This window comes from Mobula hypostoma, chromosome 6, assembly GCF_963921235.1.
Source record: "Mobula hypostoma chromosome 6, sMobHyp1.1, whole genome shotgun sequence".
Lineage (NCBI taxonomy): Eukaryota > Metazoa > Chordata > Chondrichthyes > Myliobatiformes > Myliobatidae > Mobula > Mobula hypostoma.
Window position 1 is genome coordinate 51,299,602 of NC_086102.1, and position 16,133 is coordinate 51,315,734.

The 16,133-nt window shown below is 42.0% G+C and overlaps 1 protein-coding gene across 1 annotated transcript in view; it reads left to right on the forward strand.

The window, feature by feature from the left end:
- Window positions 1–6,184: 6,184 nt before the first annotated feature.
- Window positions 6,185–16,133, forward strand: part of LOC134347539 (gamma-aminobutyric acid receptor subunit rho-3-like) — a 52,597-nt gene continuing 42,648 nt past the window's right edge. Inside the window, exons 1-2 of the mRNA XM_063049882.1 lie at window positions 6,185–6,306; window positions 11,461–11,567. Of these exons, the coding sequence (XP_062905952.1) occupies window positions 6,185–6,306; window positions 11,461–11,567 (229 nt within the window). The remainder of the gene's footprint in view (window positions 6,307–11,460; window positions 11,568–16,133) is intronic.

Here is a 16,133-nt window from a genome sequence, read left to right on the forward strand (position 1 = left end):
AGCAGCAGCAGTTCAATGCAATACTTAATATAGAACGAAAATATATATACGTAAATAAATTACAGTATATGTATATTGAATAGATTAAAAATCATGCAAAAACAGAAATATATTTAAAAAGTGAGGTAGTGTTCAAGGGTTCAATGACCATTTAGGAATCGGATGGCAGAGGGGTGATGCTGTTCATGAATCGCTGAGTGTGTGCTTTCAGGCTTCTGTATCTCCTACCTAATGGTAACAGTGAGAAAAGGGCATGCCCTGGGTGCTGGGGGTCCTTAATAATGGACGCTGCCTTTCTGTGACACCGCTCCTTGAAAATATCCTGGGTACTTTGTAGGCTAGTACCCAAGATGGAGCCGACCAAATTTATGACTCTCTGCAGCTTCTTTTAGTCCTGTGCAGTAGCCCCCCACCATAGACAGTGATGCAGCCTGTAGTTTATGAGTGTTTTTGTTGACATACCAAATCTCTTCAAACTCTTAATGAAGTATAGCCACTGTCTTGCCTTCTTTATAACTGCATCGATACGTTGGACAAGCCAGCGAGCACTGTGAGGGTCATGTTTTTTGACTTCTGCGGTGCGTTCAACACCATCCGCCCTGCTCTGCTGGGGGAGAAGCTGACAGCGATGCAGGTGGATGCTTCCCTGGTATCATGGATTCTTGATTACCTGACTGGCAGACCACAGTACATGTGCTTGCAACACTGTGTGTCCGACAGAGTGATCAGCAGCACTGGGGCTCCACAGGGGACTGTCTTGTCTCCCTTTCTCTTCACAATTTACACCTCGGACTTCAACTACTGCACAGAGTCTTGTCATCTTCAGAAGTTTTCGGATGACTGTGCCATAGTTGGATGCATCAGCAAGGGAGATAAGGCTGAGTACAGGGCTACGGTAGGAAACTTTGTCACATGGTGTGAGCAGAATTATCTGCAGCTTAATGTGAAAAAGACTAAGGAGCTGGTGGTAGACCTGAGGAGAGCGAAGGTACCGGTGACCCCTGTTTCCATCCAGGGGGTCAGTGTGGACATGGTGGAGGATTACAAATACCTGGGAATACGAATTGACAATAAACTGGACTGGTCAAAGAACACTGAGGCTGTCTACAAGAAGGGTCAGAGCCGTCTCTATTTCCTGAGGAGACTGAGGTCCTTTAACATCTGCCGGATGATGCTGAGGATGTTCTACGAGTCTGTGGTGGCCAGTGCTATCATGTTTGCTATTTGCTGGGGCAGCAGGCTGAGGGTAGCAGACACCAACAGAATCAACAAACTCATTCGTAAGGCCAGTGATGTTGTGGGGATGGAACTGGACTCTCTGACGGTGGTGTCTGAAAAGAGGATGCTGTCTAAGTTGCATGCTATCTTGGTCAATGTCTCCCATCCACTACATAATGTACTGGTTGGGCACAGGAGTACATTCAGCCAGAGACTTATTCCACCGAGATGCAGCACAGTGTGTCATAGGTAGTCTATCCTGCCTGTGGCCATCAAACTTTACAACTCCTCCCTTGGAGGGTCAGACACCCTGAGCCAATAGGCTGGTCCTAGACTTATTTCCTAATTTCGTGGCACAATTTATGTATTACTATTTAACTATCTATGGTTCTATTACTGTTTATTATTTATGGTGCAACTGTAACGAAAACCAATTTCCCCCGGGATCAATAAAGTATGACTATGAGTATGTTGCGACCAGGTTAGATCCTCAGAAATCTTGACATGCATGAACTTGAAACTGCTCTCTCTCCACTTCTGATCACTCTAAGAAGATTGGTATGTGTTCCTTCGTCTTACCCTTCCTGAAGCCCACTATCAGCTCTTCCACCTTACTGACATTGAGTGCCAGCTTGTTGCTGCAACACCACTGCACTAGTTGGTATATCTCGCTCCTGTACGCCCTCTCGTCTCCATCTGAGATTCTACCAACAGTGGTTGTATCATCAGCAAATTTATAGATGGTATTTGAGCTCTGCCTAGCCACACAGTCATGGTGTAGAGAGAGTAGAGTAATGGGCTAAGCACACACCCCTGAGGTGCGCCAGTGTTGAACATCAGCGAGGAGGAGATATTGATCTTCCGGTTAGGAAGTTGGGGATCCAGTTGCAGAGGGACGTACAGAGGCCCAGGTTCTGTAACTTGGGAATGATGGTGTTAAATGCTGAGCTATAGTCAATGAACAGCATCCTGACTTTACCGGACTCTGAAATTACCGGACTTCAGAAAAATCAATGTTCATGCTATCAGGTTGGAGGCTACCCAGACGGAATTCCTTTTTGATTCTTCTGACTTATCCAACAGGCACCCGCATGGGCTCCACCTATGCCTGCTTTTTTCTTGGCTACATGGATCAGTTCACGTTCCAAGCCTTCACTGGTAATGCTCTTCATCTCTTTCTGTGTTACATTGATGACTGCATTGTTGCCGCTTCATGCACCCATGCTGAGCTTGGCAATTTCATCAACTTTTTTTCCAACTTCCACCCTGCCCTTAAATTCTCTTGGTCCATTTCTGACACCTCTCCCCCCTTTCTTGATCTCTCTGTCTCTCGGGACAAACTGTTCACTGATAGCGTTTGTAAAAGTACTGACTCTCAGAGCTATCTATATGTGTGTTCCTCTTCCCACCATGTCACCTGTAAAAATGCCCTTCTCTTTTTTCAGTTCCTTCATCTCCACCATACCTGTTGCCAAGATGAGGGTTTCTTTTCCAGGACATCAGAAGTGACTTCGTTCTTCAAAGAATGGGGTTTCTCTTCCTCCACCATGGATGCTGCCCTCACTGGCATCTCCTCCATTTCCCAGGCATCTACCCTTACCCCATCTTCCCACTGCCTTAACAAGGATAGTGTTCCTCTTGTCCTTACCTACCACCGCATCCAGCACATCATTCTCTGAAACTTCCACCATTAAAGGAATCATACCAGCAAACACATTCTTATCACCCCCCACTCTCTGCTTTCCACAGGGATTGCTCTCTCCATGATTACCTTGTCAATTTATCCCTTGCCACTAATCTCACACCTGGCACTTATCCCTGCAAGTGGAAGAAGTGCTACAAGTACCCATTCACTTCTTCCACTCCTTCATTCAGGGCCCCAAATAGTCCTTCCAGGAAATCTGTTGGAGTCATCCACTGTACCTGGTACTCCTGATGCGATCCCCAGTGTAAAGGAATCTGATAGATTGTGCACCGGTTTTGTTGAGCACCTTCGCTCCATCTTCAGCAAGCAGAACTTCCCAGTGGTCAACCACTTTAATTCCAATCCCCACTCCCATTCCGACATGTTGCTTCATGGCCTCCTTTACTGCCAAGATGAAGCCACTCTCAAATTGGAGCAGCAACACCTCATATTCCATCTGGATAGCCTCCAACCTGATGGTATGAACATCATCTTCTCTAACTTTTGGTAATTCCCCCCCCCTTCCTTTCCTCTTCTTCCACTCCCCACTCTGGCTCCCCTCTTAACTCTTCTCACCTACCCCTAGTACCTTTCTTCCTCCCCTGTCTCCCAAGGTCCACACATCTCTCCTATCAGATTCCTCCTTCTTCAGCCCTTTAACTTTTCCACCTATCATCGCCCAGCTTCTCACTTCCAATCCCCTCCTCCATCCACCAGACCTCACTTCTTCTAGCTTGTGCTTGTTCCCCTGGCCCCACCTACTTATTCTGGCTTCTTCCCTTGTCCTTTCCATCCTGATGAAGGATCTCAGCCCAGAATGTTCACTGTTTATTTCTTTCCATAGATTCTGCCTGAGCTGTTGGGTTCCTCCAGCATTTTGCAGGTGGTACTCTGGATTTCCAGCATCTGCAGAATCTCTGGTGTGTACAAGGAAGACTATACAGTACTTCATCAGCAGAATCTCTGGTGTGTACAAGGAAGACTATACAGTACTTCATCAGCAGAATCTCTTGTGTGTACAAGGAAGACTATACAGTACTTCATCAGCAGAATCTCTGGTGTGTACAAGGAAGACTATACAGTACTTCATCAGCAGAATCTCTGGTGTGTACAAGGAAGACTATACAGTACTTCATCAGCAGAATCTCTGGTGTGTACAAGGAAGACTATACAGTACTTCATCAGCAGAATCTCTGGTGTGTACAAGGAAGACTATACAGTACTTCATCAGCAGAATCTCTGGTGTGTACAAGGAAGACTATACAGTACTTCATCAGCAGAATCTCTGGTGTGTACAAGGAAGACTATACAGTACTTCATCAGCAGAATCTCTGGTGTGTACAAGGAAGACTATACAGTACTTCATCAGCAGAATCTCTGGTGTGTACAAGGAAGACTATACAGTACTTCATCAGCAGAATCTCTGGTGTGTACAAGGAAGACTATACAGTACTTCATCAGCAGAATCTCTGGTGTGTACAAGGAAGACTATACAGTACTTCATCAGCAGAATCTCTGGTGTGTACAAGGAAGACTATACAGTACTTCATCAGCAGAATCTCTGGTGTGTACAAGGAAGACTATACAGTACTTCATCAGCAGAATCTCTGGTGTGTACAAGGAAGACTATACAGTACTTCATCAGCAGAATCTCTGGTATCTTTGGAACACCAGTGCACAAAGCCGACATTTCATATTCCGTCCTTTCTTTGATTAAATAATCTTCTTTCTTTCTTTTTATTTGTTTCCCTCTACTCACACACAGCTGAGCATTAAAAATCTACTTCTGTCCAGCATTTATATTTTATCACCCCACATCAAAGTTGCTGGTGAACACAGCAGGCCAGGCAGCATCTCTAGGAAGAGGTACAGTGGACATTTTGGGCCGAGACCCTTCGTCAGGAAGGAAGAGCTAGTAAGAGATTTGAGAGGGGGAGGGGGAGATCCAAAATTTATATTTTATTTTATTCAATGTAACTCTCACACATCCTTTGCTGGTGTAGTCTTTCATCCCACCTATTCATCTTACTGCTACCCTCTTGCTGTTTAGCAACGCTTGCCCCCTCTTGCTTCTCTCCGACTCTGTTTCTATTCGGAGCAGTTTGTTTAGAACCTCCCTGTTTTTGAAAGTTTAAATTTGCTGAGCACTCCAGTGGGCGGTTTTGGGGACAAAGGTGTCTACCCATAATTGTCAAATGCTACTGCAGAATTCTGCTTCTAATGAGCACTTAATCTGGACTGAGAAATATTTCCTCCTCACCAAGCCACTGCGTGATAAGCTGATTATTAATTCTCATTTCCAAAGGATTGGGAAGATCTGCAGAATTAAATCAGTTTGTCCCAATTCCTTGTCGGATGGTGAAAATTCATCTTTAGATAATCGTGCCAGGCTTCTAGTTAACACCCTCCCAATTATCATGAGTAAATAAATTTTCCCAATTCTGAAGATTTCAAGGTCTTCTACATCCACGATCATTAGGAGCAATTGCCTCATTCCAGTTTTAGCCTCAGAGATTAGTACTGCCATAAATTTATTTACAGTCCAATGTCAACATGATGCTATTACTGATGTAACAGCACAATTTATATTGTTACATTTATAATTTTTGCTGATAACATCACAAGAATATTTGATAAGATATATAAATACACTCATCCATTAATTATTAAAAAGAACTCTTCCTAATGAAATACTTGACTGAATAGTGTTTTTTTTAATGGGGAGGATCCATTTGATAGTTCTAATCATATTTGCAAGAACTTTTGTGTCCAAATTTTTCCAGCGAAGAGCACAGTGAGCTTTTCTAGCGATTCCTCTTCAGCTTCATCAGATTTCACTGTTATTGGACTCTTTTTGGCATCGTATTTGGATGGCGATAAAGAGGATTAAAATGAATTAAGGTCATTCCTTTTCCCCTCATTTTCTGAAATGCATTTTGCATGCATTCATTTTCAGGAATAGCACCAGAGTCGGATTTTAAAATGACTATCGTCAAACAAAAATGGTAAGCCTAAATCATAAAAAAGGCCGATTCCAGCTGGGCATCAGAACAGGTTAATTCTACAGGGTAATTGATTTATTTTGCATTTTAAGAATAAATTTCCCAGCCGGACTAAAAGCAGATCCAGAATTGAAGAATAGAAAGCAAGAAGGGGAAATGTGCCCCATATTAAGACAGGCTGATACTCTTCTGATGGATCTCTTGTGCAGTCTGTTTACATTGAAATGACGCCTTGAGCTACCTTGGTTGTCTCTGAATAGAAACCTGTGCAGTAAAAGCTATGCTTATCTTTTGGGAGCTTATATTTTTCACTCTGCTGCCAGTTGCAATGGAGATTGGAAATGCCCGTCACACCAAGGAACAGCACCAGCAGCACACAGCTCAGGCGGTCGAGCAAGAAAGGTAAGTAGCCTTTTGTGAAAAAAAAAAGGTTGAAATATTTGCATTTCCCATTTTGGCTTTTTTTTTCAACATTAAAAAGGTGGTTGTTCTTGGTAGCAATTATTTATTCAGTTTTGCCAATTTTTTTTAGCAGAGTAAGTTGATTTTGGCTATTTTTGTCACAGTTGGTCTGCATATTCAGTTCTATGAAGACTGCCTTATGTAAATTGTTTATCTAGAAGCTTATTTCATTGATTTGGAATACCAATTGAGGATAGATTTCAGATGGGGTTGTTTTATTTTCTCTTATATAACTGTCTTCATCGTTCTGAACAAATATAGAACATAGAACATAGAATAGTACAGCACAGTACAGGCCCTTCGGCCCACGATGTTGTGCCAACCCTCAAACCCTGCCTCCCATATAAGCCCCCACCTTAAATTCCTCCATATACCTGTCTAGTAGTCTCTTAAACTTCACTAGTGTATCTGCCTCCACCACTGACTCAGGCAGTGCATTCCACGCACCAGCCACTCTCTGAGTAAAAAACCTTCCTCTAATATCCCCCTTGAACTTCCCACCCCTTACCTTAAAGCCATGTCCTCTTGTATTGAGCAGTGGTGTCCTGGGAAAGAGGCGCTGGCTATCCACTCTATCTATTCTTATTATCTTGTACACCTCTATCATGACTCCTCTCATCCTCCTTCTCTCCAATTGTAAAGCCCTAGCTCCCTTAATCTCTGATCATAATGCATACTCTCTAAACCAGGCAGCATTCTGGTAAATCTCCTGTGTACCCTTTCCAATGCTTCCACATCCTTCCTATAGTAGGCGACCAGAACTGGACACAGTACTCCGAGTGGCCTAACCAGAGTTTTATAGAGCTGCATCATTACATCGCGACTCTTGAACTCTAGCCCTGGACTTATGAAAGCTAACACCCCATAAGCTTTCTTAACTACCCTATCCACCTGTGTGGAAACTTTCAGGGATCTGGGGACATGTACCCCCAGATCCCTCTGCTCCTCCACATTACCAAATATCCTGCCATTTACTTTGTACTCTGCCTTGGAGTTTGTCCTTCCAAGGTGTACCACCTCACACTTCTCCGGGTTGAACTTCATCTGCCACTTCTCAGCCCACTTCTGCATCCTATCAATGTCTCTCTGCAATCTTTGACAATCCTCTACCCTATCTACAACACCACCAACCTTTGTGTCGTCTTCAAACTTGCCAACCCACCCTTCTACCCCCACATCCAGGTCGTTAATAAAAATCACAAAAAGTAGAGGTCCCAGAACAGATCCTTGTGGGACACCACTGGTCACAATCCTCTAAACTGAATGTACTCCCTCTGCCTTCTGCAGGCAAGTCAATTCTGAATCCACCTGGCCAAACTTCCCTGGATCCCATGCTTTCTGAATAAGCCTACCGTGTGGTACCTTGTCAAATGCCTTACTAAAATCCATATAGATCACATCCACTGCACTACCCTCATCTATATGCCTGGTCACCTCCTCAAAGAACTCTATCAGGCTTGTTAGACACGATCTGCCCTTCACAAAGCCATGCTGACTGTCCCTGATCAGACCATGATTCTCTAAATGCCCAGAGATCCTATCTCTAAGAATCTTTTCAAACAGCTTTCCCACCACAGATGTAAGGCTCACTGGTCGACAACATTCGCCTCCCTCCAATCCTCCGGTACCATTCCTGTGGACAACGAGGACATAAAGATCCTAGCCAGAGGCTGAGCAATCTCTTCCCTCACCTCGTAGAGCAGCCTGGGGAATATTCCGTCAGGCCCCGGGGACTTATCCGTCCTAATGTATTTTAACAACTCCAACACCACCTCTGCCTTAATATCAACATGCTCCAGAACATCAACCTCACTCATATTGTCCTCAACATCATCAAGTTCCCTCTCATTGGTGAGTACCGAAGAGAAGTATTCATTGAGGACCTCACTCATTTCCACAGCCTCCAGGCACATCTTCCCACCTTTATCTCTAATCGGTCCTACCTTCACTCCTGTCATCCTTTTTTTCTTCGCATAATTGAAGAATGCCTTGGGGTTTTCCTTTACCCTACTCGCCAAGGCCTTCTCATGCCCCCTTCTTGCTCTTCTCAGCCCCTTCTTAAGCTCCTTTCTTGCTTCCTTGTATTCCTCAATAGACCCATCTGATCCTTTCTTCCTAAACCTCATGTATGCTGCCTTCTTCCACCTGACTAGATTTTCCATCTCACTTGTCACCCATGGTTCCTTCACCCTACCATTCTTTATCTTCCTCACCGGGACCAATTTACCCCTAACATCCTGCAAGAGATCTCTAAACATCGACCACATGTCCATAGTACATTTCCCTGCAAAAACATCATCCCAATTCACACCCGCAAGTTCCAGCCTTATAGCCTCATAATTTTCCCTTCCCCACTTAACAAACTCTGCCCCATCTGAACCCTTGGAACTAATCAGGTGCCAATCAATATTAGGGAAGTTAAAGTCGCCCATGATAACAACCCTGTTATTTTTGCACCTTTCCAAAATCTGCATCCCAATCTGCACCTCTGTATCTCTGCTGCTACCAGGGGGCCTATAGAATACCCCCAATAGAGTAACGGCTCCCTTCCTGTTCCTGACTTCCACCCATACTGGCTCAAAAGAGGATCCTGCTACATTACCCACCCTTTCTGTAGCTGTAATAGTATCTCTGACCAGTAATGCCACTCCTCCTCCCCTTTTCCCACCCTCTCTATCCCTTTTAAAGTACTGAAATCCAGGAATATTGAGAATCCATTCCTGCCCTGGTGCCAGCCAAGTCTCTGTAATGGCCACTGCATCATAATTCCATGTATGTATCCAAGCTCTCAGTTCATCACCTTTGTTCCTGATGCTTCTTGCATTGAGGTACACACATTTCAACCCTTCTACCTTACTGTCTTTTCAAATATCTCGAAGGATGCCTCTCCAGCATGGCACTATGCTACCTAACTGAACAATACGTGTCCATCATTAGCTCTGAATCTTGCCGATCTGGGCTGCATCCTGTTCAGTGAAGTGTATCCCAGCTGAAGTGTACTTTGAAATGCAGTCCTTTAGATCATCTATCTTATTGACCTTCAACTTGACTCAATGTCTACATGTTCCATCGTTCTTTCATGCGACCACTCTAAGGTAAATCTTCCAAAATAAAGATGGAAGAAATGTGTGCACAGTTTTCTTCCAGAACAGTCAACTCCATGGACCAGAAATAATGGAAAGACCAACAGTCCTTTGTTTTATTACCTGTCAGTAATACAATTGGCTCAGTAACTTCAGCAAATATATGACCACAGTCAAATGTAGAATTATTTTGCCAGAGTGGCTTAACCCTCCAGATATCCCAAACCACCTTTAGGTCCATGAGAGACATGGGCATTGAAAAGCACAGAACAGCATAGTGTTACATTAACTATGAAATAGATTATCACTAAACTTGAGTTTTGCCCAAGGGGAGCCTAAGGGAGCCTACAAAAATGTAAGTCTTAATTACTTCATTGCAAGCTTCATATAGAAATTATATAGAACAATACAGCACAGTACAGGCCCCTCAGTCCACGATGTTGTGCTGACCATTTCACCTGCTATAAGATCAAGCTAACCCTTCTCGCGCACATAATCCTCTATTTTCCTTTCATCCATGTGCCTAGCTAAGAGTCTTTTAAATGCCTCTAATGTATCCACCTCTACCAACACCCCTGTGGTTTACTCCACTGTGTAAAAACCATCCTTTGACATTGACCCCCGCCCCCATACATTTCTCCAATCACCTTAAAATTATGCCCTTGTTTTAGCCATTTCTGTCCTGGGAACAAGTCTCTGCTGTCCACTCTATGTCTGGCTTTTAGCAACTTGTACACCTCTATCAAGTCACCTCTCATACTCCTTATCTCCAAAGAGAACAGCCCTAGCTCACTCAACCCATCCTCATCAAACATGCCCTCTAATCTAGACAGCATCCTAGTAAATTTCCACTGCACTCTCTTTAGAACTCCCAAATTCTTCCTATAATCAGCTGACCAGAACTGAACACAATATTTCAAGTGTGGTCTAAATTGAATTTTATAGAGCTGCAAAATTACCTCATGGCTCTTGAACTCAATTTCCTGACCAATGAAGGCCAGCACTCCATTCTTCTCAACCACACTTTCAACTTGCATGATAACTTTGAGGGATCTATGGATATGGACCCCAAGATCCTTCTGTTCCCCCTTACTGCTAAGAATTATACCATTAACCTCAGACTCTGCCATTAAGTTTGCCCTTCCAACATGCATCACTTCACACTTTTCTGGATTGAACTCCATCTGCTTCTTCTCAGCTGAGCTCTGCATCCTATAAACCTATGACAACCTTTTACACTATCCACGACACCATAAACCTGCAATATCCTCAGATTTTGAATGTAAATGGATATTTAAAAAGGTAAAACGTAGAAATTCTTTTTTTTGTCTCTTAACCCTTTTAATCAAATTTTTCTTTCAATTTCACAGGGTTAACAATTTCGATTCACTTTCTGGTTTAGACTCTTTGGTGTTATTTGTCTTCTTAAAGAGACCACAGTTGCTTGCCCTTTTCATTCAGGTCAGAGAATCACAGAGTTATATAACACATATATAGATACTTTGCCCAACTTGTTGAATCTGACTAAGGTACTTCACTGAGTTAGCATTTACCTCTCACCTCCTTCACCTTTCTTATCCATGTACCTGTGTCAAGTGTTAATATCATGTGAATGTTTCAATTGTATTAAGTTCCATGAAACTTTTGAGACTGTTTCATAATGATATTTTGCTCCTCAGAGAACTATCAGTGTGAAATGTTTGCATAAACAACTTGCTTTTACTTCTACACGCATGATAAGCTGAAGGAAAAGTCAGTAAGGGATTTCGGTAGATTAAAGGTTTCATTTTCACTTGTTCCATCCTATCCTGTCAGTCTCAGTTGTTAATATTGCTTGCGCATCCTACAATCTTGGCCTTCTATTTGCAAGGATTATTTAAAATATTGGTACTTTCTAATGATATAAAAATCCATTTCATTTATTATAATAACTGACATCCAATGCTTCTGAATAGAGTTTGTTTTATATTTTATTCTTAACATTGTAAAAACTTGTTTCACTTTCCTTCAGTCGACCAGAAAGCAAGAGATCAGATTCAACCAAAACTCACTTAACAAAATCTGAACAACTCCTACGAATAGATGACCATGATTTTGCAATGAGACCTGGATTTGGAGGTAGGTTTATTAAAATAATAAATGAGATGAGAACGTCTGCAGATGCTGGAAAATCCAAAGCAACACACACAAAGTACAGGCAGCATCCATGGAAAAGAGTAAACGGTCAACGTTTTGATCCTGATGAAGGGTCTCGGCCCGAAATGTCAACTATTTACTCTTTTCCATAGATGCTGCCTGGCCTACTGAGTTCCTCCAGCATTTTGTGTGTGTTACTTGTAAAAATGGCTTACAGTATGTTAGGAGTGGCCGATTGAAATGGTAATTGTGAACTTCCCAGACGTGAAGTGAAAATTACTGGATTTGGGAAAAATTGTTTATCATTAGAATACAATTTACAGAGCATGTTACAGCATTTGAAAGGTGGTTTAAACAAAAGAAACCTTTCGGTACTTGGACCCATTTGAGTCAGGTAGTTTTAAGTTCAAGTTCATTCAGACAATGGGAACACATAAATCCAGGCCATCCTTTCAGTCCATTACTAAAGTGGCTATAAACACAGGGAACTGTATTGCCTCCCCTCCTGTCTACCCTGTACACCTCGGACTTTAGATATAGCACTGAGACATGTCATCTGCAGAAATTCTCTGATGACTCAGCAATAGTTGGATGTATTAAGGGAGGATGGGAGGATGAATATAGGGCCCTGGTGGAGGACTCTGTCAAATGGTGCAAGCTGAATCACCTGTAGCTCAACATTAGTAAGACAAAGGAGACGGTGATGGACGTTAGGAAGACTAAGCCTGCCTGCTCCCTATTACAATTGATGGTGAAGACTTGGGTGTAGTGAGGTCCTATTAGTACTTGGGGGTGAATATGGATGATAGACTTGAGTGGATCACCAACACAGAGGCTGTATACAAGAAGGGCCAAAGTCATCTCTACTTCCTGAGGAGACTGATGTCCTTTGGAGTATTTAGGCCTCTCCTTTACACGTTCTACCAGTTTATTGCTGCCAGTACAATCTTCTATGCGGTGGCGTGCTGCGGCAATGGCATCAACACAGGTGAAGCCAACAGGCTCAATAAACTGATTAGAAAAGTTGTCTCTGTTTTAGGAGTCAAACAGAACACACTGGAGGCTGTGGTAGAACAAAGGACCTTATGGAAAATCCTGGCAATTCTGGACAATGTTTCTCACCCTCTGTATGCTACCTTGGCTGAACAGAGGAGCCCTTTCAGTACTAGACTAGGATAACTCCAAAGAGCGCTATATGAGGTCATTCTTACCCTTGGCTATTAGGCTCTATAATGAGATAACCTATAGCTGGGGAAGTGATGACCCCTCCTGTTAGACTGTTTGAGGTTACTTATTTTTTATTCTTTCTTACTTCTCTTATAATATTTGTATATCTGTGTACTTGTAATGCTACTGTGACTCTGTAATTTCCTTTGGGATCAATAAAGTATCTATCTACTATCTATCTAAGGAAGTACAGCACTTTTGGAAATGCTGTCTTTTAGATGAGATATTTAACAGTGATCCTATTTGTTATTTTGCATGGATTCCATATAACTATACTATATAAACAATAAACAATAGAGTTATGACTGGTTTCCTAGCCAATATTTATCGCCATGGACCTTTAAGGAATACTGGTCATTTCATGTTATTTTATCTGAAAGCATAGATGCAATAGATTGCTGTTTCCTATACTTTAACAGTGTTTACACTTCAGAAAACACATTAAAATATTATAGAACAGAAAAGATTTTTAAAGAATATTGATATGAGCTTTTCAATGCTATTATGTTATACTGTATAATCCAATTCATAGTCTCTGATACTAAATGCAAATACATATTAGTTCTGATATAAATCACAAAATGGTACAAACTAAATATGTGAATGCAAACATATAGAGTATACTCAAATGATGAAGAAAAATAGATACATTATAAATTATTTGGTTTTCTTCATTTCTACAATTTTGAAAAATTATTTTGAGCTCAATTCCATAAGACCATAAGACAAAGGAGCAGAATTAGGCCATTCGGCCCATTGAGTCAGCTCCGCCATTTCATCATGGCTGATCGATTTTTCTTCTCAGCCAGTCTCCTGCCTGCACTCTGAATCCCTTCATGCCCTGACCGATCAAGAATCTATCAACCTCTGCCTTAGATATACATATAGACTTGGCCTCCACAGTTGCTATTGGCAATGAATTCCACAGATTCAACACTCTCTAGCTGAAGAAATTCCTCCTCATCTCTGCTCCCAGGAAATTTCTCCCTAGTAAAGGTAATGTCACATACTTCATGACCCCTGACACCTGGAACTTCTACCATACTGCTAGTGTCTTCCACAGTGAAGACTGATGCAAAATACTTATTCAGTTTGTCTGCCATTTCCTTGTCCCCATTACTACCTCTTCAGCATCGTTTTCCAGCAGTCTGATATCTACACTTGCCTCTTTTATATTCCATCTTTACCTTCTCAATTACTTTTTAAAATACCTTCTGTCAGTATTTAAAAGCTTCCCAATGCTCTAACTTCCCGCTAAAATTTGCTCTATTATATGCTCTCTCTTTGTTTTTTATGTTGGCTTTGACATTTCTTGTTAGCCATAGTTGTGTCATCCTTCCTTTAGAATACTTCTTCCTCTTTGGGATATATATATCCTGTGCCTTCCAAGTGGCTTTGATAAATTCCAGTTATTGCTGCTCTGCTGTCATCCCTGCCAGTGTTCTTTTCCAATCAATTCTAGCCACCTCCTCTCTCATGCCGCTGTAATTACCTCTACTCCACTGTAATACTGATACATCTGACTTTAGCTCCCCCTTCTCAAATTTTAGGGTGAATTTGATCATATTATGATCATTTGCCCCAAAGGGTTCTTTTACTTTCAGCTTTCTAATCAATTCTGGTTCATTTCACAACACCCAATCCAGAATAGCTGATCCCATAGTAAGCTCAGCCATGAGTTGCTCTAAAAAGTCTTCTCATAGGCATTCTAGAAACTTCCCCTCTTGGAATCCAGCACAAACCTGATTTTCCCAATCTACATTCATATTGAAATCCCCCATTACCTATTGGCATGCATTTTCTATCTCCCATTGTAATTTGTAGACCACATCGTTACTAGTCTTTTTACCCTTGCAGTTCCTTCAATCTATCCTCAATGACTCAACACCTTTCAAACCTATGTCACCTTATTCTAATGATTTCATTTCATTTTTTACCAACAGAGCAATGCAACCCCCTCAGCCTTCCTGCCTGTCCTTTCAATACAATGCGTATCCTTGGATATGAAGCTCCCAGCTATAATCTTCTTTTGGCCATGATTCAGTGATGCCTACAACATCATACCTACCAATCTGTAACTGTGCTATAAGTTCATTGACCTTATTCCATATACTGCGCACATTCAAATATAACAGCTTTAGTCCTATATTTAACTTTTTCAATTTTGTCCGCTGTTTACATTGTCACTCATCCTGTTGACAGCAACTATGCCCTATCATGAGTCTCTTGTTGCTAGGAGCCTCACTACATATTGCTTGTTTGTAAACCAACTACCTCATCTTCCACACTATCACTCTGGTTCCCATTCCCCTGCCAAATTAGTTTAAACCCACTCGAACAACTCTACCCAACCTGCCCGCAAGGATATTGGACCCCCTCGGGCCAGGTGTAGCCTGTCCCTTTTGTACAGGTCATACCTTCCCCAAAAGAGATCCCAATGATCTATAAATCTGAACCTCTGCCCCTGCACCAGCCAAATATCTTTCTTTTTCTTTTGCACATGAAGTACATATATATATATAGTCCTATAAAACATTTGAATTGAGGGAGTATTTTTTCCTTATTGAATTTGTGGAAGTAGCTCAAAGAATTAAGAATAATTGGCTAGTGCTACTTCAGCTATAACTTTGGGTTGATAGGTTAAGTCTGGACTGAAGTGGTTAGCACTGGTTAGGGATAGTCAGCAATAAGTTTCAATTCAAGTTTGCATTCAGGTTTATTGTAATTTCATCCAATTGTATCGCACCAAACAAAATAATGTTCCTCTGGATCAAGGTGCATAACACAGTACGTATAACACACACACAACATATAATGTAATGTTGCCATTGATAAAAACAACAACAAATAAAAAGCTGTATTTATGACACAAGTAAAAAGGAAACAGTATAACACTCCTGGCACTTCATACATGGTAAGACCTTGGTGATGGCAGGGAGTTCAGTAGTCTCATGGCCTAGGAGATGAAGATGTTTCCCATCCCAACAGTTCTTGTCCAAATGCTACGGTATGTCCTGCCTGATGTTAGGGGGTCAAAGATATTGTTGGATAGATGGGAGGGATTATTGACAATGCTAAGAGCCCTGAGTATGCAGTGCTCCTGGTAAGTATCTCAGACGGATGGAAGAGAGACCCCAATGATCCTCTCAGCAGTTCTCACAATCCTTTTTAGGGTCTCGTGGTTAGCCCTTCCAATTCCTGTACCATATGGTGGTGCAGCTGGACAGGACACAGTCAGTGGTGCTACTGTAAAAGTTGATTAGAATGGGGAGGGTGAGCTTGCTTGCCTTAATCTCCTCTGGAAGTGAGGAACCTGCTCTG